Source organism: Mustela putorius, unplaced genomic scaffold (assembly GCF_011764305.1).
Source record: "Mustela putorius furo isolate JIRA1106 unplaced genomic scaffold, ASM1176430v1.1 tig00003854_pilon_pilon_pilon, whole genome shotgun sequence".
Taxonomy (NCBI): domain Eukaryota; kingdom Metazoa; phylum Chordata; class Mammalia; order Carnivora; family Mustelidae; genus Mustela; species Mustela putorius.
Window position 1 is genome coordinate 3,521,531 of NW_025422006.1, and position 27,961 is coordinate 3,549,491.

A 27,961-nucleotide genomic window follows, 5' to 3' on the forward strand; every position below is an offset into this window, starting at 1 on the left:
GTGCCTCTCAAACACATGCATGCCAGAGTAACTGTTGGAAGCCAGATTACTATCAAATCTGGGATATTGGACTCGTGGCACAGTCTTTACGACACAGTTTGAAAATTCTCACTGATTTTTTTAATTAGAAAAGGAAAATTTACCTGTTCTTTTTTTTTTTTTTTAATGCTTAGTGTACTTAGGCTTATAAAGAATTTAAGTTGTTTTCAGCACTGATGAAAGGTAATGACAATTAAGACTATTAATAACTTAAAAAAAAGGTTTTATTTATTTATTTGAGAGAGAGAGCGAGAGCACAAAGGGAGCAGGAGAGGGAGAAGCAGGCTCCCCTACAAGCAAAGAGCCCATTGCGGGGCTTAATCCGAGGGACCTGGGATTGTGACCTGAGCTAAAGGCAGATACTCAACCAACTGAGCCACCCAGGTGCCCCAAGACTATTAGTGACTTTTTAGATGTTTATAGAAATGAATGTGTGTGTGTGTGTGTGTGTGTGCATACATATACTTACATGTATATACATATATACACACATGCCCTGTTGTAAAAATGAGCTCATATTCTGCATTTTATTTTATGACTTACCTTTTTTTTTTTTAATTTATATATGCTTCTGCTTTCTAGGTAAAGGTCTAGAGATCAGCCTCTTTAAAAAAAGAAAAGATGTATAGTAGTACCTCCAGGAACATGTCATTTTTTAAAATCATCCCCCTGCTGATAGACACTTCTTTGATTTTATTAATTCTATATTAAATCTCTTTATGCACACATGAGTGCTTACACAAACACCCTCACACACATCTGTATCTCTTTGTGGACTTTCTTCAGGAATTATTTCTGGAAGAAAAATTGCCAGATTATCGGATATGCATATTTTAAAGTTGGGTAGGTCCTGCCATTGATCCCTTAGGAAGACTGTGCCAGTGTAGACTCGGCAACAGAGTGGAGTGTCCATGACCCGCCCTAGGCACGGTCAATCATTTTAGTCCTGCCAGCATGTGCAGCAAGGTTGTTTCACATCTTCCTTTGGTTAGTAATGTCATTCAGCCTCTTTCATGTTAGTATCGAGCTCTAAAGGTAGATTGATATTAACAGGGCTGGAGTGCTGCACCTGCTGCTTGGGCGGGTACCATACTTACTGAGCAGTTTGCTAGCTCTTTCCCCTTGCCAGGCTGTGTTGCTTGCAGCATGACACTTTGTTTTCCTAATTGGAACCCAAAAATGTATCGGAGAGAAGGGAAATACCCAGAAAATTTCTATTTCATTGACTATTGTGACTTCTCTGTCAGCTAACTTAAAAACATTTATAGAAAAGTGGTTGATGAACATTATTACAGATTTAGTGCTTTTTCATTCTTTGGGGGGAATTGATGACATTTTTTTTTCCAGAAGCAAATGTTCAGTCTTCTATCTGAAACTCATGAAGTTTAGCCTCTAATGAATGGAGCACTTCAAATCAAGATAAATATCTTCTTGTATGTCTGTCTTACAGGCTGCTTAGTTGGACTCTTGAAGGCTGAACATATCAATGGCAATCTGTGTCTTGTGATTCTTGTATTTCTAGTTGGAATTGTCCTTGTAGTTGTGATTAGCAGTTGATGGCTTAGAAGAAAAAATGTGAATAACTATGGGTGGCATTTCCTTAAAATAAAGGGGGGAGGCACCCAACATCAGGAACAGATGGGTGACCAGTAATGAAGCCACTGTGTTAGCAAAACAAAACAACAACAACGAAACGACAGAACTGCCTTGATCTGTGTTCATTCAGATCATCTGGGCTCAGACTATGTTGCAAAACAAAGCCAGTTCCTTAGAATTTCTAGTTGGTTAACTTACAATGTGAGTGCCCTTACTGATTATAGAAAATGTCCCTCGCCAGCCAGATTGTTCTGACTAAACTCTCCATTTCATTCTCTTGCAAGGTCTTAAAGAACTAGATCTTTTAAGATGCAGCCACACGGTAAAAGCTCTCAGGCATTTTTCTAGATCATTTAAGTGTAACCACCAGCCCTTCACCCACTATATTCCCCCACCAAAGCCAGTCTCATATCACACATCCCAAAGCACAACTTCTTCTTCAAATTCTTAAATTTTCTCATCATTATGGCAAAATGATTCCAGAGATCTGAATTGGCCGTGTACTTACCCGGGGTCTTTTGTACCTGTCGATCTGGGCTGGTGCATCGTTTATATCAATACCGGTGAGGTCAATGAGAGTACCTACATTTATATTACAAAGTAGGTCTTATAAATTACTCCTAGGTATATGAGTTTTATCAGTACCTGGTAAATATAATGGAACTGATCAGCAAGATATTATTGGATGAATACCTGAATTCTCATCATAATTTTGTGAAGAGAGTTGGAAATATATTTCTGCCCTGATTTAGAGATGGAACTCAGAGTAGTTGATCAAATTCCTTTTGGAATAGTTTCCTAAAAGAGCTCAGGGCGTTCTGTGACTGGGTCAAGTTACCTAATTTCTCTGCCCGCTCTTTTTCCCATTCAGGTTCAGTAGCCTCTCTGGCACCCAACAGAAAAGGGTTGCTTGGAGCAGCAAAATTCTCCAGGTCACCTGGACCAGGCTGATCATATCTTGATTATCTTTGTTTCCTCCTGCATTTAAAAAAAAAAAAAAAATCCATGTTAGAACAGGAAGTCACGCCGATAGGCTATGGTATAGAAGGCTCATAGATCAGAATCTTTGAACTTAGTTGCAGTCCCTCTCCTGATCAGCATTTTCACCAAAGGCTTTAGCTGTGGGTGTCACTCACTCATTCATTCTCCATTCTCCAGTGCGTGGCTCCTGTTACTTTCCAGGTTCCGTTTGCGGTGTGAAGGCTCTACCAGGAGAGAAAACAGACACAAGTCCTGCCTGTCCTGGGCTTATACCTAAGCAGTGATTTTTGGCAAGCAAGACCTTAGAACTCAACAGTGAGAGAATAGTCCTCACAGTCCATGTGTAGGCCTGGAATCATCCCACCTATTTATTCTTTGTAGCACCTGGCAAGTTTTTAGATGTTTAATACATTCTTAAAGTTTAGGACTTAAGTGTACAGCAGGATGAGGTGAATCAAGAAAGGAAGGACCCTGCAGACTATATACATCGATCAGAGCACCCCCACGTGGTGAAAAGGGGGCCCCATCTCACACTGGTGCCATTGGCTTGAGTGTATCTCCTGAACCTTGGCCCTCATAGTAAGGTTCCTGTTGTGTACAATTAGGCCTCCCCCAAATCTACTGTCTAGAATGTTAAGTTGAGATGAAATCTGGGCTTGCAGGAAAACAGTAGAGTAATATATGTCATTGGGTTTGAGATGGCACAGTGGATGTTCCATTTACAAAACCTTAAGGATGTCACTGGATTCCAGGATCCGTGTCACCCCCTTCCATCTGGTTGCTGGGAACTTGCCCACTCTTAGATTTGAGTGCTGGAAAATTGTATAATCACAGACTTGGTTTCATACAAGCCAGAAGTCACCTAGTTAGTGGACCAGATATATTTGGGGATCTGGTTACAGCTGGACAACAGAAGTCGGGGTCACAAGTTCACTATGAGGCCCACAGTATGACCAAGCCTTCTTGGCTTGGCAAATGAGGTCCCATGATTTCACCTTGACCAAGAACTTAAATGGGCAGGAAGGGCATTGGGGTGGAGAAGGAGTCCAGCTTAATCCATATCTGCTGAGAATATAATCTAAAGTCACTTGAGGATGGTCATCATTTCTTTATCCCTGCAATCTTCAGAGTCCAGCAGAAAGGCCGGGGAGCAGCAGAGCAGAAGAGAGACCCATCAGAAGCACTCTCTTCCTCCATTTCAAATGAAATCAGAGCTATTTGTGTTTTCCTGTTGGTCTTTCATTTGGAAAACTTTCTAAAGATTAAAAATGCTCGGGGCACCTGGGTGGCTCAGTGGGTTAAAGCCTCTGCCTTCGGCTCAGGTCATGATTCCAGGGTCGTGGAATCAAGTCCCACATTGGGCTCTTTGCTCCTCAGGGAGCCTGCTTCCTCCTCTCTCTCTGCCTGCCTCTCTGCCTACTTGTGATCTCTGTCAAATAAATAAATAAAATCTTTAAAAAAAAAATGCTCTGAAGATGTCCTTAGAACCTCTCAGTCTTTAGCGTAAGAAATACCTTGTTCAACATGAAGATTTCCAGGCCATTCACCCAGACGTTCTGATTCGCTAAGTCTGCCCAGAGCCGAGCTGGAGCTGATGCTGGAGCTCCCACTCTCAGAGCCACTGGCCTAGACCCCAAGTGTAGGACTCAGTGTGCCCTTGCCATGCTGCTCCAATCAGAGAGAATCCAAAAGAAGCAATTGGCCAGTGGTGGAGAAAGTAAATACTTTCCAGCTTCCTTCTTCCTTTACTTCCTGAGGAAGTTCTGTAAATATAGGACAACCTGAAAACTATCAAGACCAGAATGGCTCTCCTAGATCCCAGTGCGGGGGCCGCAGCCCTTCTTTTCATCTCTGTCTGGGCTCCTCTTCCCTGCCAGATCTGTCTTACAGCAGAGCTTGCTTGGAAGGCCAAGGGCACCCAGAATTAAATCTTCATTCTTTGTCCTTCATTCCTTGTTCTGCTCCACGCCCAAATAGCCCCGAGTGAGCTGGCGTGAGCTTTGTGGGGCAGAGAGCTGTCCTCATCCGGGTCAGGCACAGGTCTGGACTCAGGGAAGGAAGGAGGACTTGCGGCACCAGGCTTGTGATCAGGCAGCAGGAGCCGGAGTCTGCCCTGGGCTTTACCATTTGCCAAGTATTTGCATGTGACCCACGTGATCCCACTCAGTGGGCGGAGCCTGCTCAGAGAGAAATTCCCAGCTCCTCCTTACCAACCCCAAGCAGTGGCCACTTCAGTATGATGTCACCTCACACGACCGTCAGATCCAGAATGGCCAGATCCCGAACCCTCTGTTCTGGGCCTCGCACGTGTCCGGGATGTTTGAGTCACAGGCGGGTGTTGGGGTGAGCGACGGGGCTGTGAACCCCATCTGTTCACTAGCTCTGCTGCTTTCCCTTCCCGCCGTGAAGATTATGCTGCCCCGTGAGTATAATCATCCCCCTGTTAGATGTGGGGACTCAGAGGCTCAGAGAGGCTGTGCTTTCCTCAAGGCCACACAGCCGGTAGGCAGCAAAGCCAGGCTTTCTGACCCATTTCAGGCTCTTTGGGTCTTCTGGTTTTGAGTGTTTTTATTTTATGTCATTTCCAAGTGTTTCATTATCACCGTCCGGATTCACTGAACCATTTTACTATAAGTGCCGATACCCACATGTGGCAATTACTAAGACACATTGCAATTAGTTTACTTTGGCAGCTTACCGCTTTGAGAATTTGGAAGCCATAGGCCACCACACGGTCGGGGTTTGGGTGGGTTGAGGATATTTAAATGAAAATGGATTACATCTCTGAACCAGGAGTGTTGTACGCCTGCCCTCCCTCTCGCTCTGCTGTGGCGCGTTTCCCTTTTGTCCGAGTCAGTAGCAGGCCCTGCCCACTCCCAGCCCCTTGTGGGACCCTTTGCAGACATGCTAGCAGACCCTCTCCCTCTCCCCCAGCCTGGCCCTGGAAACAAGGCCAAGGGCAAGAGTGTGGCTCATGGTACCAAACGCCTCAGCAGCTCGTGAAGCCCGCCGAGGGGCTCCGAGGGGCACAAGCCGAGGAGAGCACTGACTGTCGCTCGCGTCTCACTGTGGCCCACCACCCGGCCGCAGATGCTCCCGATGAAAACGGCGCCCTTCTTGGATCCAGGTGGGCTTGTGCGGCAGCCCCCCTGCCCGAGGGCAAGGGGATCGGGCAGTTGCTCCGGTGGTTGATTTCTGAGCCACCGTCACCGGTCTCCTTCAAGAGGAATGGGTCCACGTGGAACTGTAAGGGTTATTATTTCCATTATTTTCCTCTTTCTCAGTACAGTAGATGCTTAAATGTCAGTCGTAAATAGCTTGAGCGCTGTGCAAGCTGGTTCAGTTCTCAGCCCAGAGAAAAATCTGTCTTCCTCACACAGTCTGTGAGCCTTCCTGCAGCTTCCCCGTTTATAGACTCTGTATCAAAATGAAGAGCCCGTGTCTCCACGGCCTCTAGGGAGGAGTCTGAAGAGAGTTCTTGCTAGATGAAGACCTGGAGGGTGGTGTTGGCCGTGACCAGGAGCCAAGCAAGGACAAGCGAATGGTGGAGATTGCACGTTGAAAAGCAGTATCATGTTGTACTCGAGGGTGGTGGGTTATGAGAGGAAAACATTGCTGAGGAATTGCGTGCACATTATACAGAATCTAGAAATACTTCTGAGCTCATGTCATGGCCATAATAATTGTTCTATTTACGCAGGGCCTCCTACCTGCCACGGAATATGATATATGCTTTTTAAACACATGCATGGATAGTGCTTTCCATAACCTTATAAAATAGGTGTTATTTTAAAAGATAACGAGGCTCAAGCAGGAAAATAATTTGTCCAAACTGGCTAAATTAACAGCGTTGCTTAATGGGTCATCCAGGATTCAAACCCAGATCCAAGTTGTTCGTGCAAGGGACAGAAATAAAATAGTGGCTAAATCAGAAAACTGGCCAAAGCAAATGTCTAAAATGCCCGTTTCTACTTTTGAGGGTTTTTAGAATTTTTTAGCAGTTAGGTGATTTTATTGATTTCTTTTCATTAATTCAATGCTTTTCTCCCTAATGAAAGTGCTAGTACATTATGAAATACTGGTCCAATGTCAGTAAATTGCCTCTGATCTTGACCGTAAGGGACCTCAACAGAAATGGAAAACTGTGTTTAAAATGATTTGGTCCATGAGCTCAAGCCCTAGGACTCTGTATGAACTCTGTCACCAAACAAACCAGGGTTTGAGTCCTAGCTCTGACCCTGGGTAGCTCTGAGGATTTGGGTAAGTGATTTTAACTTCTCTGCTTCTTTGTCTATAAACTGGGGACAAAACCGCTTACCTCAAAAGTTGTTGTAAGGATGAAGATTTTCTGTATGAAACATGTAGGACGGTGCCTGACTTGGACTAAATAAATATTAGTCCCTTTCCTTCCTTCTGACAGAATTCCCTGAGCGGTTAGCGTAACACCAACCAGAGTGTTCCACAAAAATGCCCAACAAGGGGACTGTGAAGGAGAATGCTCCGAACCAGCAGGAACTTATGTAGTGGGCTGTTTTAGTTCTTCTGTCCATTTGTTCTAAGATAAAGGCTAGGTCCTTGAATGATTTCAAAAATCTGACGTTTGGCAATATTAAAACGGTCATGCGAGTTTTCCACTTTCCTTTGTATGGTGTCGTCTAAGCCCAGTGCTGGTTGCAGAGGCAGGGAACGGAGCTGATCTCTGCTTCCATCTCTCTGTCTCTATAATGGGAATAGTTGTTTGAATCGCCTGCTTGCAAGGCAGGACTATTAGGAGGCCCCTAAGAAGAAATCCTGCAGGTTTTCTCATACGAAGGCATCGTGTGCATAGTAAGCGTGTGATTCACCAGGCCTACCTCTGAGTAAGGCTGGAGTGCGTGGAGTCTGCCCTGAAGTCAAGTGCCAAAGACCACATGCTGGTGTCCTTCGGGGGCGTTAGCAGAGGCTGACCTGTGTCTTCCTCTCTTCCCCTAGTGGCCTTGTGCCGGGGCTTACAGAAGGTATTCATGGGGGCAGCTCCAGGATCCCCAGAGAGTAGGAAGGAATCAGTGCAAAGAGCCGTAAGTGTTGGAGAAGGAGAAATTAGGGGAGCGGTGTCATGTGTCTACTCTGTCTGTCCCTGGGCTCTCTGAATGGGTTGCCCCCTGCCCTGTTCATCACCTAGGTTCACCCAGGCCCCTGCTTGTGCAGCAATTATAGGACAGAGGCCAAAAAAAAAAAAAAAAAAAAAGGCCCCAACCCTCTACATTTCCTAAAGTAACCCACAAAATTATAGTCTCTGTGGAAAAATAATTAGAGTCATAAAGCTCATAAATATATATCCTTCCTTCCATTTGGCTAGCAAACAACTGTACCACCGAAAAGCTGGGCACAGCCAGTTCTTCCTGCGCCTCTGGTATCTGCGTGTCCCCCCGGGCACCAGGGGATCAGAGCGGCTGGTGGGAAAAGAGTCTGTCGGGGCTGGTCCTCAGCAGAGCTGCGGGGCAGATGCCCCCCCGCTGTACCCGCCACCACGAGCCAGGGCCAACAGAGGGAACCGCTGTCAGCAGCCAACCTCTCTCTCGTCTGTTGCCTTTCCCTCCTCCTGCCTTGAACATGTGCTGCAGCAGAGTCGGACTCAACGGGTCCCTGAAAGAAAGTGTCCTTTATATGTCATGTAGGGTATAAAACCATATTCCCAGGTTTCTCGTGTACATGTTTCTCTTTCTTTCTCACTAAAATATCAATATACTCCAGGGACGCCTGGGTGGCTCAGTCAGTTAAGCGTCTGCTGACTTCGGCTCAGGTCATGATTCCAGAGCCCTGGGATCGAGTCCTGCATCAGGCTCTCTACTCAGTGGGGAGCCTGCTTCTCCCTCTGCCTGCCGCTCCCCCTGCTTGTGCTCGCTCGCTCTCTCTGACAAATAAATAAAATATTTCAAATAAAAAATAAAACATCAGCTCCAGAAGGTACTCATTGTGTCTTATCCACCGTGTGTCTCCAGCACTTGGGTGCTTAGTAGATAGTCGTTGAGTGAACAAAAGTATAGAACTGGAAATGCCTGTGCTCCTAGAAGAAAAGGAAAAAGGAGCATTTGGAGAGCACGAGCTGTGTGCCAGGCGTATGCTCCGCGCTTCCCGTAGGTCTTCTCTGTCAGTCCTCTTGAACCTGCACCCTTAACTACTTTCATCTGCTGACCAAGCAGGTACTGTGAGCCCCTCACTTTACAAAAATACAGCAACGGGGCAAGAACACACAGTAATCCACGTTCCTTCTGGAAGGTCAAGGAAGCAGCTGGATCCTGAGGCCTGGCCGTGGCTTACCTTGGCCTTGCTTGGCCTGACTACTGAAAGGCTCTCCCCGGGTCACACAGAAGTAGAAGGGTTTTCCCATCCGAAGGGATCAAGGAGGCTGGGAAATGATGGCCTTTGGCATGGTTTTTGAGAAGACTCACAAAGGACTCTGCCAAGCCTGCTCAGGCCATACCTGGTTGGGGAAGTAGTTCTGGGGAAGCACGCTGTTGCCTGTGAAGGGCTCCCCTGCAGGCTGCCTGCCTCTCTAAGCTGTCATCGTGGTCCGGGCAGAGCTCACCACAGACACAGGGCAGTCTTTGATTCTGCCACACTGTCCATCCAGCGCTTTTCCTGGTGCCCAGAGCTCCGTGGTGGTTCCCAGCCTCATGTTAAAGGAAAATGAGAATTCTGTTTTGCAAAGCCATCTGCTACCTCAGCAGACGCAGGGAGCACACAGGCCCCCAACACAATGCTGACAAGGTGTAGGCTTCTTCCAGTCCACGGGGACGAACAGTTGGGTCAAACCATGGTGTTGGACTTGACTCCATCATGTGGTAGGGCCGCTGGAGACAGGACTGGGCTTGTCCCCCTCCCAGGAGCCCAGCAAGCTAGGCCCACAGCCCACAGAAAGTGTGCGACTTGTTTCCTTTTCCTTCTCCTGCTTCCAGAAGGGAATATGGCTCGCTCCTTCAGGAGTGCTGAAATGCTCCCAGGGGTCACTCATCAGCCCTCTGGAGGGTTGCAAGCTGGGTGACTGTTGTTTGCTTACTGATGTAGGTATATTCTGGTTTTCTCCACCAAGATTGGAGTGGTAGATTTTTAAGGAAAAGATAAATGCAACCAAGAGTCTAATATATTTCCTATCTTGGAGGCCATGAGTCTAAGAATTGTTGTCTGCTTTTATTTAAGCCCTTCATGGTGGGTCGTGTGTTTTTCCTTCAGGAATTTAGCCAGAAATATTTCTGAAACAAGGTCTGGTAAGGCTGGGAAGGCAGACGGCCCAAGAGCCCATTGTCCAGGACAGGAGCCATGAGCCCCACGTGGCTACTTAAGTTTTAATCAATTAAAATGAATTAAAGTGAAAGAACCCATCCCTCCACTGCACCAGCTGCACCGCGAAGGCTCAGACACACACGCAGCTCCTGTACCGACAGCAAGACAGACAGACGGAGACAGCGAGCCTCTCCCTCATCGAAGAGAGTTCTGTGGGGCAGTGCCACCCTAGAGAACACGCTTCTGCTACCACAGTCAAGTTCCTTTCTCCTCGGATGTCCCCGACCCCCTTCCACTTCGGGAAGGAGACCCACACCAGCTTGGGGGGGAGCCCCGCAGCAGGAGTGACTGTGGACTCCTGATCGAACCCGTGGTCACAGAGGATCAGTGACCCCATGGGACAAGACAGGAAGGTTTCTTTAAGAATGAAGGTCAATGATGCATGAAGAGCATAGAGAACGTTACGGGGGAAAACAGAAGACCTGGCAATACATAGAACATTCCAGTTCTGATAATGGATCTGGCCCTATCTGAATGTGGAGATAAAAAAAAGTTTTTCCCTTCTTTGTTTATACTATTCTACATGTTCTGGGTGGTACAATTAATTCCCAAACTTTTAAAAAATATATACATATAATAAAACAGGTGTGGTTTTAAAAGGGAAAAAAATTCCCAAAATTGACAAGAGGAGGAATGACCCTGCAGTCTGGGTAGACCCAGTGTTATCTGTAGATTCTTCCCTCCCCCACCCCTGCCATTTTTGGAGGCAGAAGAACGTGTAAAATGGGGGAGGGGTGGTTTTATAATGGAAGGTGACAGCCAAAGGAATTATTGCCCATGTGGAGGTCTGTGTGTGTCCTTACGCTGTTGTAACTGTGTGCTCTTGCTCTAACTGCATTGCCAGTCCTTGAGGACAAGGTATTATCCTGTTTCTTGGTTTCCCCAACAGCACCTTGGTCAGCCCCTGATCATTATCGACGGATGGACGGACGGACCGACTGACAGATTAGCTGACCTTGCCATCACTCTTATGCATTACGCCCACAAAATGTGCTAACATCTTGCCTCATTTTGCTTTTGGTCGAGAGGTAGAGTTTCATCCAAATTCACTACAAGAAATCCAACAGCTGGAATACAGGAGCCATTCATTGGAAAATGGGTTAAGCCTTCTGGGGAGTTGTGTGTGTGGCAAGACCCTAGTGGAATTTTTAAAAATTTCCTTAGTTTTATGGAAATCGCACTGGGAAGAGGGTCTGTTAAAGCCCTTTGATTTGACCACAGCCATTCACACCAGTACACTTGGCATCTCCAGTGCCTGGCTTCTGGGAGGGAGGGATTTAATAAAGAGGATTTTCTTTCCCAGAGTTGGCTGTGAGAGTGATCCAACATGCTCGCGGTCCCTTTCTGGTTTCAGCCGCTTCTTGTGTCAGCCAACATAGTGGCGGGCAAGAATTATAGTCCACTCTGCCTTCTCACACTGATCCAGGCGGAGGGGAAGTCTAGGGGATGGCACCTGGTGTCATGACAGACCTTCTGTACTTACACACAGTGTTCTTCACATAAGAACACTGATGGAGGTTGAAACCAGGTAACCTTCCTGCCCTCTTAGAAGCAGAAGAGAAGAGAGAGAAATGGTTTTCACAAAAAGCCAAGAAGGTCTCTATGCGTGTACCTGACATACCTGAATGATTAACGTCCCTATTTGGGGAGTTGTGGGAGTTCAGTGAGAAATGGCTTCTCTTCTTGGAAGGGTAACAGCACTCTGAGGAATGCTGTCGGGGAATTGATGGGTGACGAATCTGATCTGAGCCAGCAGAGTGATAGAAATAGCAAATGTCGTCTCTTCTCCTCAGTGAGGAGACATTATGTTCTAATAAACCAACCATGGTGGTTCATGGTCATGTTTTCCTCCTGGTATTTGTGCCTGGCCACCAGGTACCCAAATTCAAGACCAGTCCAGGGAACCTCCCACATCACGAAACCACCCATCCCAGGTTCCTTCAAACCACTCATAATTGTTGCTACACGAGGTAAGTGAAGAAACCAAGATACGCATCGATTAGTGCAGGATCTAGGAACCAATAGGGGCAAGATACATACAGCTCAGGCCCCCACAGGGACAAGAATGTTCCAGAGAATTTTGCCTGGGAAGTGGGTGTGTGCCTCATGCCTGCTGCTGTGACCATTCTCACACTGGGTTATGATGGAAGAACTTACTTATTGCCCTTTTGAAAATTTTATTTCTCTTAATAACTAGAGGTTTTTTAGTTTTTGAGGACAAGTTGTTACAAAATGTCACTTTAATTTTATTTAACAAACACATGTATTATATAAAATAAAATAGGTAAGTATTAACTATATAATTATATTATCAAATCATATTCTAAAATATGTAAATATTAACTCATTTAATCTTCATAATAACTCCATGAAGTATAAGTACTACTTTTAGCCCCATTTCACCTATTAGGAGATAGACACCAAGAGGCTAAGTAATTCAGTAAGGTTACACAGTGGGTAAGTAGTTAAGCTAGGACTTGAACTTAGGAAGTCTGGCTCCAGTATGATCTTCACCTCTATTCAAACTCAGAAAAATATAAAATCAAAAAAACAGCCTAAAGACAACCATAGAAAGGTTGTCTTGCCAGGGTGCCTGGGCAGCTCAATTGGCCTGGCATCCGACTTTTGATTTTGGCTCAGGTGGTGATCTCGGGTCTTGAGATCAAGCCCCACACAAGCTCCATGCTGGGAGCCTGCTTAAGATTCTCTCTCTCCCACCCCTTCTGTCCCTCCATACTCTCTCTCTCCCTCTCCCCCTTCCCACCACTCCTGTGTTTTTTCTCTTTCTCCCCTTCTCTAAAAAAAGAAAGACTTTTTTTATTTTGTCTGTGCCCAGTCTCTATATTCAGTTTTGCATGTTTTTGTTTTCTTCTGAACCTTATATAATGGTCTTTCCATGCTGTAAAAAACTCCTTGTAGATGTTTTAGTGCCTACTTAATATTCCCATCATGTAAATGTACCACTCTGCTGAACCGTTCCCTTACGGTTGCCCATTTAGCTCTTTGGTTTTCTGTTCTAACAACTAGCACAGTCATGACCATGTCCATACAGAATTTCTTCTGTTCTTTGGAACAGATCCTGAGAATACCTCCTCAGAAGTAAAATCCCCAGGTTCAGGGGTATGAATGTGAACACCTTTCAGGCTCTAGATACAGGTGTCCAGTGGTTTTCCAAGAAGATTGTCTCTCACAGTGTCTTGCAACACTGGACAGAAGTGACTTTGTCATTCTCACACCAGCACCGCGAATGATTTCCTGAAATCTCTGCTAATGTGATAGGTAGAATGTGGTATTGTATTATTGTCTTGATTGTATTTCTTTGTTGGCTACAGGCTCGAGTTGGTCCATATTAGTTGATCAGTTATCTGTGTCTTCAGGTGGTCTGGTTGGGTCCTTTTTCCATCTGTCTGTCAAGATCACACAGAACCCTTTGGGGATCCAACAGAGAAGGGCCAATGGTTTCCCATTCTTTCTTCTCTTGCCTTGGCATGGTATGCTCCCAAGTATTTTTCTAGTCTATACTGCTATACATGCTTTTAATCTTCCCCCCAAACCTTACGTGCACTTTTCTCCAGATTCTTTATAAAGTATTCTACGGTCTGCTTTGAAAGGATATTATTTCATTTTCTGCGAGAGTGCTCCATGCATAATTCCTCATGGGTCCCTCCGTCTTGGATCACAAGCTCCTAGAGAGCCAGACTGTCTCCTTTGGAGCAGTTACTGTGATGTCCCCAGCAGCCACAGTATAGGCTTCCTGGCCAAGGGTGATGTGAACGTTTATACAGGCCATCTTGAGAACACTAGCCAGAAATGAGAAAGGTGATGAGCACAGTAGGCTGGATATGTCGGTGTGCCCTGGTTATACTTCAAGAGAGCTAAAAAGAACCCAGATAACACCTTCCCTACCTACTGATCGTTAAGAAGAAGGTGCAGTTCTAGTGGAGTAAGGCACATAGGACTAGGGAGCCACAGTCCATGAATTAGTCCTATGTTCTCCATCATTATGAACCATCAATATGAGCCATGGGTCACAGTCTCTACTAATCCTTACGGTTTTTTGCTTTTTTTTTTTTTTTTTTGCTACCCGGAGTAGTGATATCAGTAATAAGTGATGCTTTGAAGAATCTTAAAATGTTACATATGGTCTCTCTTATCCCTTAATCTTCACAGTAGCCAGTGAAACAGACCGTCACGCTTTGCAGTTGAGCAAACAGACATGGTGAGCTGCAGCTCTCCCTTCAATAAAGTATCAAGTGAAGATTTCATTATTAGATTTGTAAAAGCGTATTATACTCTAAGAAAACAATCCATTGACTTAAATGTGTCATGAGACCAGGAAAAAGAAGGAAAAGGTAAAGTATCTTGGGAGGTGTAGAGGGCTTATGGAAAAGGACCACAAAAGCCCCCCAGGAAACCTCCGTCACATAAGAAAAAACATTGAAAGAGATCAATGAAACAAAATCAGCAGAACGTTGATGATTATTTTCAGATATTAAGCAGTCTTTCCTCATATTTCTTCATTACATGATATCCTCACCTCCAGTTGTCCCAATTACTGCAAAGATCAGCAATAATAATAGAGTACATCCCATCCTATGGGACTTTATGTACTTGTTCAAAACAATCAGAAGGATATAAATGTGTACGAACTTATCTGTTAGAAGGACAGAGGGAGAGATAGATCTATGTCGGCTTTTTTTTTTTTTTCCCCCGGGTTGGCCTTGTTAAGAGCGTATTTCAGGTTTTACCAAATGTGAAAAGCGGAACAGAATATAAAGGAAGTTAAGATAGACCTCAAAACCTGGTGGGAAGGATGGGGCAAGCATGTTCTCTGCAGGTCAGCCTTGCAGTCGCCAGGACTCTTGAGAGCGTGTGGGGAAGGTCAGAAGCCCTTCAGCTGCCCTTCCTGGAGCAGGAGATAAAAATGTCAGAAGCCAACAAGCTTTGCCTGCCCCTGAAGGTAGAAGAGCCTTCTGCTCAAATAGTGCATTTCAGATGCTCGCTGCAAAGATTTCACAGGTGGGCTTAAGAGGGGAAGGCATCTTGTCACCTTGAAGCCAGGCTGAGTGGGGGTCTGGCGACCTCCGGGCGATACTGGGGGCTTAGGCTCTGCGGGAACTCACGGCCGTGCTTGCATTGCAGGATTTTACGGGCAGCTGCAGACATTCTGCCCGCCCCAGTACCCCGACTCCCAGAGAACCGTGCTGCCCAGCAGCCCCTGCGGCGGGGCGCCTTCCTTCGAGGACTGCCTGGCCCCCACGCCCATGGGGCAGGCTGGCTTTGATGTGTTCCACAGAGCCTTCTCCGCTCACTCGGGCATTGCAGGTGGGTTGCTGTCAGAGACTAGAAACTCCGCCAGACTCGCAGGTGAGACGGGTGGGGTGGCCGTGTCCGGCCTGGAAACGGCTCAGCCCGGCACAGGGCCGCACCCCGTCCTCTTGACTGTACCCCTGAGAGGTGTCTCCTCTTCGGGTTCCTCTCCGGCGCCACGCCCACCGCCCAGGCGCGGGGCGCCGTGGTGTCCCCCCCCGGGCCGTGGCAACAGCCACAGCCTTCCAGCAAGTTCCCCGGGACAGCTCTGTGCACCGTCCCGCCCCGCTTGGACCGCGCCGCGCCGAGCCCGGCCTTCCCAAAGGGAACCACAAACGAGGCCCCCTTCCTCCCTGAACGCTTTAGATGGTCTCCAGCGGCCGAAGCACTAAAGGCTGCCGCCCTCACGCGTCTGCCGACACCCGCCGCCCCGGAACCTGCCCGGGCCCCCCCACCCCCACCCCCGTCTTTGCACTGTTTCCTCCTTTTAGAACGTTCTTTCCCTACCTCTCCATCTGTGGAAATCCCATCTTTATGACTCACCTTCAACATCGTCTCCTTTTTGAGGCCCTCCTCGCCCTGGCCGACAACACTTCACCTCTGCTCAGCCTGCGTTCCGTGCCGAGGCGCGTTCTGGCCCCCCGCCGGCCAGGCCGCCTCCCTCCCCGCGCAGGCGCCGGCGGACGCGAGCGCGCATGCGCCACGTGCGCCACGTGCGCACGCATGCGCCGCTGAACTTCCTGTTCCTTCTCTTCCAGTGTATGACCTGCCCTCGGCGTCCTCGAGCCTCTTCGGGGAGTCCCTTCGCAGCGGGCCCGAAGACGCCACGTTCCTGCAGATCAGCGCCGTGGACCGCTGTCCTAGCCAGCTCTCCTCTGTCTATACGGAAGGCTAAACGCTCGCCTGGCCTCCGCCCCCCGCTGGCATCCAGAACCTTTGTGTCGCTTGTCGCCTGTTCCTTTCCCGCCCTCGTGGACTGCGTGGGGAGCATGTCCTCCCCGTCGCGGAGGCTGCAGACTCACAGCTGTGCCTCTGGAAGGCAGGGCGGGTCGGGGCCGGGCGTCGCAGGAATGGCTGCCGCTGCTGCGCCTTCTCTCTGGGCCTGCTGGTGACCAGCAGGACTGTCTTCTCAAAGGGAATCGAGAGTCGCTCGCCCGGACGCCTGTGGCTTCCGGCTGTCCGCTCAGAGGACACCAGTGAAGTGATGCGTGGGTGCACACACAGTCTGGGGACCACCCTTGCCCAGACTCCACATAGGGAAGGACAAGCCAGATTGCCAGAAGCACAGTGAACTGCTCCCCCACCGCTCACCATCTCCGCTGGCTCCCGCGAAACCAGGCACCGAGGGGAACCTGCCGCCAAAGCACAGCGTGGGCTCAGCTCCTGGAGCAGCCCCGGTTCCTGGCCCCGGCCCCAGCCTGGCAGCCCCAGGAGCGGCTGCCTCTCTCCTCTCACCATGCCCGTGCTAACCAACTGCTTTGCAATATTTCTCCAAAAAGCAAAATAAGAAGGTTCTGTGAAGCACAGTCCTTTGAAAGGCACTACAACTTTTTTGTATTCCAGCAACTTATCTTCGTTCTTTTATTTTTTAAAGACTTGTTATTTACGTCTACTTTTAAAGGAAAAAAAAATTATATATATATATATAGTGGTCTGTTCTTTGGATACAAAGAATTCTTGTAATCACCCAGTCACGTCCATTTTGCCACCGCTGTCGCTGGTCCTGGCCCTGCCTGGGACAGTAGTTTCCTACTTCACAAAAGCCACCTGAGGGACACGGGCTGAGCCCAGCCCCCTCCCCGGGGCTGTAGCAGAAAGGGACTCCACCTCGAAGACCTCGTTCCACGGAAAAGATGGCTCTACTGCTTGTGCCATTGCCTCCGCTCGGCGCTGTGCCGAGTCGTCCTCTGTAGAAGATGGGAGAGCAGGGCCCCCCCCGAGCTGAGATCGTGGGTTCTCTCAGAAAACCAGACTAGAGGTGCCCGATGTCCAGTGATTGCGCACAGCTTCTGCTCACCTCCTTTCGGACACCTGCTCACCCGTCTGTCTGTCCCTCCCCCGCACTGTCCTCTCCTCCTCATTATCCTCACCTCCTGCCCGTCTGCCTTCAGTCATGCCCACCCGCCCTCGCCTGATCAGCCCTCGCAAGGTCGCCCTGAGGCAGGTAGAGGGAAAGTTCAGGGAAGGTAAGCAAGACGTTCACTTTTTTCCTGAAACTCTCATTCGAGGGCCTGGAATGTTCCCAGAGCGCTTGGTCGTTTGATAGCAACCCTGAGTAGGGAGCCGCTTTCTGGGATGTGTTTACAAAGCTCTTAAAAAGATCTAAAGTCTGACCCGTAGGCCCTAAAAAGTAGGCAATCCCCAAAGACATGGGGTAAAGCCTGATACTCCAGGACTGTCACATTTCATTTTCTTTCCTCTCGTAAAATCAAACAGTGCTCTTTTCCCCCCTGAGATCATTACAGTCTCCAGGGAGGGTTCACCGGCGCGGTGTCACACTTGGGATCTGGGGACCCTTTGTCTCCCGAGAGGCAAGTCGCAGTCGGGCTGCACGGCTGGACCTGATCCCCGAGTGCCACAGAGTGAGGGGACTGACAAGACACACCTGGGGGCCGCTTTTCCAGGACCCGCAGTCAGTCTACTCCCTCGGACTCGTGAGCTCTGATCTGAGAAAGGCCACCGTGCAGGCGTCCTGAGCTGCACAGGAGGGAGGTCACTTGCTTTACAAAACTCCTGCTCCGCTTTGCGAGGGAAGGCTCCCAGGCTTCCCAGTCTGCGGGTGGCCTGCCAGCGTCCTTGCAGACTCGGTGGGTTCTGCCCCTTGGTCTAAACCAGGACACGGGCATGCTAATGTTGCCGACCCTTGTGTGTCCTGTGTCCCCCCTGGAAAGGGAGGCGAGTTCCTGTAGCCTTAGACAACAAACGTGCCGGGCCTTAAATAGGGAAGCGTCTCAGGAGCTCAGAATGTACTTCCTATTTTGTGTGACGAGGAGGAAAAAGATGAAGAGCCAGGGGTTTACTGCAGTGGCGGGAGCCCTGCCTTGTGGCTTTGTATCGCGTGAAGCCTCAGGCATTCTGGATGTCACTTCCTCTCTGGCTGGGGGAGATGTTCTGCCCCAGTGTCGGTCTGACCCTGGCCTCGTGGCAGCCCCGCCCCTCTCTCCCCTCACTGCTGCTTTTGGGGCGTTGAGGGGAGCTGCACCTGCAGGGCCTCCTTCCTCAGCAGGAATGGAGACCGGCCCGGAGGGCACTGGTGTGAGCAGAGGGAGTGCGCGGGAAGCGGGGCCCGGTGCGGCCTGCAAGCTCGTGTCCCCTCACGTGGCTGTCGGTGTTTCCTGGTGGCTGCGGCTCTGAGCTCAGCTCTCAGGGCCTGACACGTTCAGGTTCCTTGGAGATGGCTCGGGCCGTCTTCGCTTCCAGAATCTCACCCGACCTTCCGATGAGTCCCTTGCTGGCTTTCACATGGCACAGGGTTCAGAGATGCGTTCATCATCGTGTGTGCAGTAGTGAAAGTAGAAGCTTCAAAAAATTAATTCCCTTCCATTTCCTGGCCCTTTTCTACTTGGTATATAACCAGCCATTTTCAAAAACATCCTAGGAGAGATTGTCATTCCCCCTTTTTGAAAAAAACAAAACGACAACAACAAAAAACAAAACTGGTGCTTGCGAAAATACACACAGCCCAAAGCCAATTATCCTATTACAGTAAAAAAAAAAAAAAAAAAATCAGTCTATCGAGAGACATTTCATTTGCAGCATCGTCTTAATTCCCTAAAGGGACCGCCTTAAAATGTCAGCTGTAATTTAGCCGCCCATCAGCTGCTAAACATTATTAAGGATTGCACTGGTCCTATGGGGTGTCTCCCTTCACTAAACCCCATTTCCCCCAGGTTGCATAGGTGATTCAAAAGCAGACAGAAGGCCTTCAGAGGACCCACTGATAGAGCGGAGTGTTGGTGGTGTTGTGTTGTTTTTAAATTCCCCGCTGTCGGGCACGTTCCTAGGTTAGAGCAGAGGTAAAGGGCCAGCTCCCCCGCCCAAGAACCTTGATACTCAAGTCACCTTGAAGTATCGGGAATAGTGACTGTAAATGTCCAGTTTAATTATTTGGTATTTTATTTGACTGTTTGTGATGTGTTCTAGCAGCATTTTGGAATGGCACTTTTTGTTGGTGGTGCGGGATTTCTGCGGTTACTTTTTTTCTTTTTCTTTCTTTTTTTCTTGCAATGGATAAAGCAAAAGAAAAAAAAAAAAACACCAAAAACCAGTCAGTGGAGAAATGGCGAATGTAAAAAAGACGAGATTTATTGTGTACAGACAGAAGACCATCCTGTGTAATGTTGCTGACATAAAGCACTTTGGGGGGGAAAAGTGGAAATCTGGTTTCCATAAATCACACAGACTCTTGTACATGGCTATACACTCACGTAGAGAAATGAACTGCATATATCATACTGGATATGGGGCCGATTTTTCTTTCGGGGCACATCTGGTGCTTATTGTCATAAATCTTTTAAAGAATTAGGTACACTTTTTTTCTATTAATATGTATAGTTTTGTGATTTGTCACAGTTATGTTTCGTATAATCATAAGTTATTTTGTCTTGTTTCATGAAGTCCTTTTTTTTTTTTTTTTAAATGTCAAAAGTAAAATGAAGGGATTGTGCCCTTGGTACAGAATAAAACTGGAACTGGAGAAAACCGCCCACCTGCCTGAAATGCTCCTTCAGCCTGGCCTCCTGAAACACAATGGGAACACCCTGGGGGGGGTGTTTGTTTTTTGTTTGTTTGTTTGATTATTGTGTTTTGTTTTACCATAAGCCTCCTTCCTGTTGGGATGGTAATTATAATGAAAAGCAGATGGGGGGGGAGGGCAAGTCCAGGGCCAGCTTTAAAATGCCGCATTGCTTTGGGCCAGAACTGCCGCCTGGATTTAATTATAGATATGAGGACAAAATGGCAGTAAAAATGAATGTGTCCCCGAATCCTTTACATGTTGGGAGTGTCCATAAATAAAACATGAAGTTTTATTTCATCAGATTTAATTAAAGCTTTTATACATGTTTTATTGGTTATTCTATTAATCCGCTTCACAAACTGGATAAATGTGTGCTAGGGTTTGGGGTTTATTCGTGCCTTCTCAGTGCTGTGCTACATTGTGCCTCAGAAATGTCGCTAAGTGCTGGGTCCCTCAGGTGAGGGCATTACAACCCCGCTGGTTAGCGGGGATCAGGCCTTCTAAGCCTTGTTTTCCCAAAACCCTGCAGAAAAAGACACAAATGTCTGCTACCTGGGAGCTGATAACCCGATCTTTGAAGTCCTTTGATTGTCTGAAGGAGAAAGGGGCAGCTGCCCCCTCCGTGCGCTATGCAGGCTCTGGAAGGCCTCCTGACCGATCGGCTGCCATGAGCCTTCTTCCTCAGCTCACATCACCAGAGCCAGCGCCATCAGGTTGGGGGAGAGGGTGGTCAGGGCATCCTCACACCTGGCTGACCCGCAGCCAAGCCCATCAGCCTAGAAAAGATCACGTTCTCCCAAGGATCGTTCTGGGGATATTGACTGTCTTTTGCTACCTTTTTAAGACCTAAGCTATGAAGCAGTAGAGATGATGGGTCTCCCTCAACTTGTCTGGCCCTTCAAGGTAGGAGGGGGTTGAAGGCAGCAGATCCCTGGGGTTCAGAGTTTAAAGATAGAAAGAGAACTGACTGACAGACTCAGGGAGCTTCTCTGCTCCCTCAACAAGGAGGCAGCTGGTGGGAGTGTGATCAGGCTCAGCGTCTTAGGAAAACAGTTTGGCATTAACTGGTAGAATTGAAGACACACGTTGCCCACAATCCACCAATTCCACTCCTCTCCCTCTCCAGAGAGACTCCTGCGTAAGTCAGCGACGGTTCAGACGCAAGGTGTTCGCAGCATGGCTCGTCTCAACTGGCCCCAAACTGGAAACACCCCAGCTGTCCACCAGCGACAGTAAAACGAAGAGATGGACTAGGCTAAAGCCATAGAGCAACAGGCCAGGCAGCAAAGGTGGTTACACACACTCTCAGAGCTGAGTCTCACGGACTAGGCTGAGAAAAAGAAGCAAGACACAAAAGCAAACGCACGGTGTTCTTCTATTTATATGTGGTTCGTTCAAGAGCAAGTGTGACTCATTTACAGAACTTAGGTGGTAGAAGTATCACAAACAACAAGGAACACGTTATCACAAAGGTCCAGGTACTGATTAACTGTGGTCAGGAGAAAAGGACACATGAGGCCTTCAGTGGAGCTGACCAGCACTGTTTTATTTGTTGACCCACTTGTTAGGTTAAAAAGGTACCTGCTTTTATAATTAACTGTGCATGTGTGTGTGTGTGTGTGTGTACGTTTATAAATATTTATATTTTTATTTATTTATTTTTTTGTTAGCTTTTAGTTCAAGTACCAGTGAGAGCCAGGCCTTCCATCCCCTACTCCAGGGGTCTGCACACTTTTTCTGCAAACGGCCAGATAGGACCTGCTTTAGGCTTTGCAGGCCATATGGTCTCAGTCTCAGCCGTTCTGTCCTGTCGCTCGAAAGCAGCCACAGACGACACGCAAACGAATGGGTGTGGCTGTGCTCTCATAAAACCGTGTTTGTGGGCACAAGTTTGAATTTCACACAACTTTCAGATGTCATGAAATATTTGTCTTCTTTTGATTTATTTCAGCTATTTAAAACTGTAAAAATCAAAAACATTCTTAATTCCCAGGCTGTGCAGAAACAGGGAAGGCAGCAGGCAAGATTTGTCCTGTGGGCCATAGTTTGCTGTCCCTCTCGGACTGAGCCACGTCTTCCAGCACTTTCCATAAACACCCACGCGAAGAAAACCGCAATTCAGACCCTCTGCCGATCCTTGCATTACGCCGGCTCCTGTTCCTAGAGGAAATTCACGAGCTCTATTGATGAAGCTTTTCTTTGTTTAGATTCTGGGTCCTGCTCCCCAGGATACAGATGAAGGCTCAGAGCCTGGAGTGCCATTCGACTTGATCTCTGGATTTGAAGTTTTTAATAAAAGGAACTGGGCATACAGACGTCTGTGGGAATTGGAAAATGAGCACCCATTCTTTCCAGGCTAGCCAAATATTTGCTGGCTCTTGGCAGTCCTAGCCAACTTTTTCCTCTGCAATGGTGAGATGTTATAAGCGATGGGAGACTTCATTTTTCTCAGGCCATAGCTCTTATAAGAAGCCAGTGCTGTCTCTCCAAACCTGCAGGGTCCTCAGGGGGAGGGGAGTTGGGGTTTAACATTCAAAGACTGTGCCAGGAAAAGCTCCTCCCCTTGCTAAATGTCTGTGCCCCCTCCAAGCAGCAAGGAGGGCTGCTGCACCAGCTCTGGCCCCTGGTTCCCCTATGCCTCCCTCCCTAATCGTCAGACTTAAGGGTTCTTGCCTCTCATGGTGCTGCCTCTCAGCTACGTGCTCTAAGAGAGAATGAGACCAAATTCACCCAGACAAAAGTGTCTGCTGCCCTTTGCGTCTCTAACTTACGGTAAAATTGACAGAGTCAAAAATACGGTGACTCGTGAGTCCCCAGTTGTTTGGTGAATCTTGGAATGGACTACACCCTCTTTGGCAGGTCTGCCCAGGGGTTCCAGGTGCCTGGGCCTGTGTGTTGTGTATGGTTCTGATAAAGTTTCTTGGGCAAAATAACCTGAACTTCATGAAGAGAAAACCTAGAGAACGTCTCTTCCAACCTCATCTTCTACAGAAGAGGAAACAGGAGCTCTTTGATTCCTTAATGCGGGCACGCCTTCCTCCATTCATCCATTCATTCAGTGGACTCTGTATTTCGTGAACCAGACACAAGAGGCAGAAGTGGTGCTTCTCCTTACAGAGCTCACAACCAGGGCCGTTCCAGAATCACCTGCCCAAGAACATTGCCTGAGGGGCCTGTTAAAAATGCACACCCCAGAGCTACTGAGCTGGAATTTGTTGAGTAAGATGGAGGCATCTGTATTTTTAATAAGCTCCCCCGTGGTGGTCTATGCAAGCGAATCGTGGTGTTGACCCCTTGATAGAGTGGCAGCCATTTAACAGGGCAACACGGTTGCACAAGAGTGGAGCAAGAGAAGGGCTTCTAATCCTACTTGGGAAGACAGGAGAGCAGGGCCAGAGCTTCCCAAGAGAGGGGGTAGGTGCCCGAGCTGGTCCAAAGGCCAAGTGAACCTTCAAGAAGCAAAGAAACAGAGAAAAGGTAGGGCAGGCAGGGCACAGAGTGGGTTCAGAGCCTCAGGAGAAGGAAGGTAACTTACCAGGAGGACCCCGTGGGCTAGCTTGAGAGCTGGAGAGGGCCCTGTCTCTGGGCTCTGAGTGACCCTGCACTGGCCCCAGAGCCCCAGCTCGTCCTGTGTCAGCCTGCTGAGCTCCGAGAACTGTTTTCCAAACCAGCAAGCTGGTGTGTCTACTCTGCAAAGAAAGAGTTCCACTGCCAAAATGCTAGGAGGATAGTGGATCAAAGTGACTTAGATTCTTTACTTCAGGCCCTGTCAGAGCCTTTGTGCATTGTGAGTCTTAAAAGAGCTTGATGATGAAGTCTATTGACCATGGGACCCTTTTTCTGAAAAGTGCCTGCTAGCATTGCCGAAAACACTTTGGTGGGCCCTCAAAAACTTAAAAATACAACTACCATATGATCCAGAAATTCCACTCATCTACTCAAAAGAATTGAAAACAGACTAAACATGGGTATTTATACACTAGTGTTCTTGGCAGCATTATTCATAGTAGCCAAAATGTAGAAAGAACACAAATATCCATCAGCTAATGAGTGGATAAGCTAAGTGTGGTCTGTGCCTACAAAGGAAGGTTCTTCAGGCTTCAGAGGGAAACTCTGACAGGTACCACGGCGTGGATGGACCCTGAAGACATTATGTAGAGCAGGCCAGGCACACAAGGACAAATCCTGTACGGTTCCACGTGGAGGAGGTACCTGGAACAGGCCGATTCACAGAGACGGGGCGTAGAATAGAGGTTACCAGAGGCTGGGGGAAGAGGGAAGGAGGGCTTACTGTTCAGTGGGTGTGGAGTTTCTGCTCAAGAAGATGCAAAGATCCCGCAGTGGTGATGGTCGCACACCTCTGGGAATGCACTTTTTCTCTGAAGTACGGTTGACACACGGTGTCCCCTTAGTTTCAGGTGGACAACATAGTGATTTGACAAGCCTGTAGGTCCTGCGACGCTCACCACCAGTGTGACTGCCATCTGTCACCATACGACGCGGCCACAGCACCACTGACCGTGTTCCCTCTGCTGTGCCTTCATCCCTCTGACCCATTCATTCCACCCCCGGAAGCCTGTGTCTCCCGCTCGCCTTCCCCCATTTTCCCCTCCCCACCACCCTCTCCCCCCCAGCAACCACCAGTCTGTTCTCTGTATTTATGAGTCGGTTTCTGGTTTTTTGTTTGTTTCCTTGTTTTGTTTTTTAGTCCATATATAAATGAAATCAAATAGTACTTGTCTTTCTCTGTCCAACTGATTTCACTTAGCGTCATATCCTCTGGGTCCGTTCGCGTGGTCACAAATGGCAAGATCTCACTCATGTACACACACATGCACACCGCATCTTTCTCCTTTGCTCCGTCGATGGACACTTGGGTTGCTGCCACATCTGGGCTACTGGAAATAATGCTGCAGTGACTATAGGGATGCGTGTGTCTTTTACAATTAGTGTTTTTGGGTTTTTTTTGGGTGAATACCCAGTGGTGTCATTACTGGATCCTATGGTATTTCTATTTTTAATGTTATCGAGGAACCTCCACCCTTCTTTCCACAGAGGCTGCCCCAGTTTACACTCCCAACAGTGCACGAGGGCTCCCTTTCCTCCAACATCCTCGCCAACCCTTGTTACTGCTTATCTTTTTGATACTAGCTGTTTTGACAGGAGTGAGGTGATCACTCATTGTGGTTTTAATCTGCATTTCCCTGAAGCTGAGTGACGCTCAGCATCTTTCCGTGTGTCTGTTGGCCATCTGTGTGTCTTCTTTGGGGGAAAAAAAAAGTCTACTTAGGTCCTCTGATCATTTTTTATTCAGATTATTTTTTCGGTGTTGAGCTGTGTGAGTTCTTTATATATTTTGGATATTAACTCCTTGTTGGATGTATCATTTCTGAGTATCTTCTCCCATTTGAGTAGGTTATCTTTTCATTTTGTCGATGGTTTCCTTCACTGCACAAGAGCTTTTTATTTTGGTGCCATCTCAGTAGTTTATTTTTGTTTTCGGTTCCTTTGCGTGAGGAGATGTATCTAGAAGAAGTTTCTGTGGTCGATGTCAAAGAGGTTACTGCCTGTGTTCTCTTCTAAGGAGTTTTATGGCTTCAGGTCTCATGTTTAGGTCTTTAATCCATTTTGAGTTTCTTTCTGTATGTGGTGTGAGAGTAAATGTACTTGATGTCACCAGAGCGTACCCTTAAAAATGGTTTAAGGTGGTAAACGTTATGTTAGGCCTACTTTAGTACAATAAAAAGAGATGATGTAAACAGAGCACCTAAGAGGGTCCCTGACACCTAAAAGACAATCCAAAAGGGAAGCACCTTGTGGTGTCAGCGTTTTTCAAGACATGTTGGGAAGGTGGCTCTGGGACAGGTCAGAGCAGAGCCCCTGACGGGTGGCCATGGCGCCTGACTGGTCGGGAACACAGAGAAGGAAGAGAAGCTGAAGGAAAGAGGGGAAGGTGGTCCTGAGCACCAAGCACTGTGCTGCCCTTAATTCTCAGGGATGGAGTCCAGGAGAGAAAGGAAAGAGAAGGAAGCGGCCGGGGTGTTGGCGCAGCTGGAGGAGGAAGCGAGGGAACTAGAAGATGGATAAGGAGTAAGACCGGCGCAGACTTACCTGACCCGGTGGGAGCAAAGTCAGAAATCTGGACGTCATTCATTCATTTAACACGTGTTTACTGAGCCCCGGACCCCACACTGGGTGCCAGCTACCATTCGGGGCCCTGGGGATAGTGCAGAAAACACACAGTCACCCTTGTCCTCAAGGCTGCTGTTTCAGCCTGGCTGTCTGAAGGGTGAGGCTCTTGAGTATCGAGGGTCGGGCGCTCCGGGGCACAGATGCTGAGACAGAGTGGGGAGGGCAGCACGTTCCCCGGAGAATGCCACCTGCGAACGGAAAGGGCCAGAAGCAGGGTCAGGCGGGGGCGCCATCAGCCTGAGAGGCCAACCAGATGGAGGCTCGGCGGAGGCTCGGCAGGTGCTCTGGGACCCAGACGGCTCTTACCCAGCGGAGGGGCTCCTTGTTGGGGGGAATCAGCGAGGCCATCATACCACTCCCTCGCAGAAGCCCCCCACCCTCCTGACAAGACTGCATCTTGGTGGTCACTGTCTCGGGCATTCGTTGGCTGAGATCCCTCCAGAGAACCTCAAAGCTAACGAAGACTCTGAAGAAGTTAAGGGCGTCAGCCCGGCACACACCCCGTGCCTACCACACAGGCACTAGGGGAAACATGGGTCCCCCGTCATTAGATTCCCCAGTTTGCCATAGAGAGGGTACTGGGTATATGCACTGCCAAGGTCGGCCTTTCTCGGAAGCTCAGAGTACCCTGAAGTGTTCCCAGATGCCTCCCTGGTGTTCTCCTGGGGCCACAAGAAAAGACATGGGTTATCTTTGAAAGCGAACAGGAGGCTCTCCTGCGCCAGCCCCCGGCTCCGGACGTTCCAGCGCTGCCGCGATCATCTTTCCTGGGCTCGCTTCTGCTTCAACTTTCAAAAGGCCACATTCCTGTCCCCACAGAGAGCTCATGTCTGAGGTCGAGGGCCTGTGAGGGAAGAAGCCCCTTTTGGGCTCCAGGCCCCCAGGGCTGCCCATGCGATCCAGGGCTCAGCCCCTGAATGCTGTCCAGCCCTGGCACCACTGGGATGCAGTGTTGGTGGCCTGTCCCAGGCCAAGAACAGGAAGCCTGGGCTCCTCTGTTGGCTCTGACATCATTTTTCCTCCGCCCTGACCCTTCCTAGGGCTTCATCCCTCATGGAGACTTGACTGATCTGTGTTGAGCTGTCACTGGGCAGGCCTGCCCACGGCCCCTGGCAGAGCCCTGCTGTGGGGGACGAGTTGGGGGGGAACAGATCCTGGGCCTTTGCTCCATTCTCTTTGGGGTCCACCTATCTGGCTGGGCTCTGACTGCCGGGGGTCAGCCATTCAGCCTGGAGCCTGCTGGAGGCCACGTGGTGGAGGTGAAGGGCATTGAGTGGCCCAAGACCAGGCTCTTGCTGGGTGACTGTGGCCAGGCCCCTTCTCGAGCTTGGGAGGAAGGTGACCTGGGAATCCACTCCGTCTTCACCACTTCAGCAAATGACTTGACCACTCTGGTCTCGGTTTCTTCATCTATTCAATCAGGATCCTACCGAAATGATGGGCTTTGGGGGATCTCGGGCACTGGTCACATGGCAGACCTGTCATAAATGTTGGTTTTCCATCCCCCCCCTGTAAAATTCTAAGAGTCGAAGCAGACGATCCAGACGGCTCTGATGGGCTTCTACGCTAGCTCGGCTTCCTCTCTCAGCATTCCCTCCAGGGTCCGGGACGGGCATCCCTCTCGGGTTGCCCCCCTCCTCAGCCCAGCTGAGTCCGTTGGAAAGCGTGCCATGAAACTGCTGTCCAGGCCGGGAAGGGCTTTGCTTCCAGAGTCCGTCCACCTGTTAATGTTTCACCCAGAAGAAGGATCCAGGAAGTGACCTGCGACAGGATTGCCTCCGG

At 48.6% G+C, this 27,961-nt stretch overlaps 1 protein-coding gene across 3 annotated transcripts in view; it reads left to right on the forward strand.

The window, feature by feature from the left end:
• The window catches only part of GLIS3 (GLIS family zinc finger 3), a 436,920-nt gene extending 416,626 nt beyond the window's left edge, over positions 1 to 20,294 (forward strand). For 2 of the 3 annotated variants that reach the window (XM_004766193.3, XM_045065029.1), the window contains 2 exons: positions 15,082 to 15,264; positions 16,008 to 20,294. In XM_004766193.3, coding sequence (XP_004766250.1) covers positions 15,082 to 15,264; positions 16,008 to 16,144 — 320 coding nt within the window. In that variant the 3' untranslated portion in view covers positions 16,145 to 20,294. Of the gene's footprint in view, positions 1 to 3,744; positions 3,892 to 15,081; positions 15,265 to 16,007 lie in introns of those variants that run through there. The other variant, XM_013063320.2, reaches the window with a different exon arrangement.
• Positions 20,295 to 27,961: the final 7,667 nt, after the last annotated feature.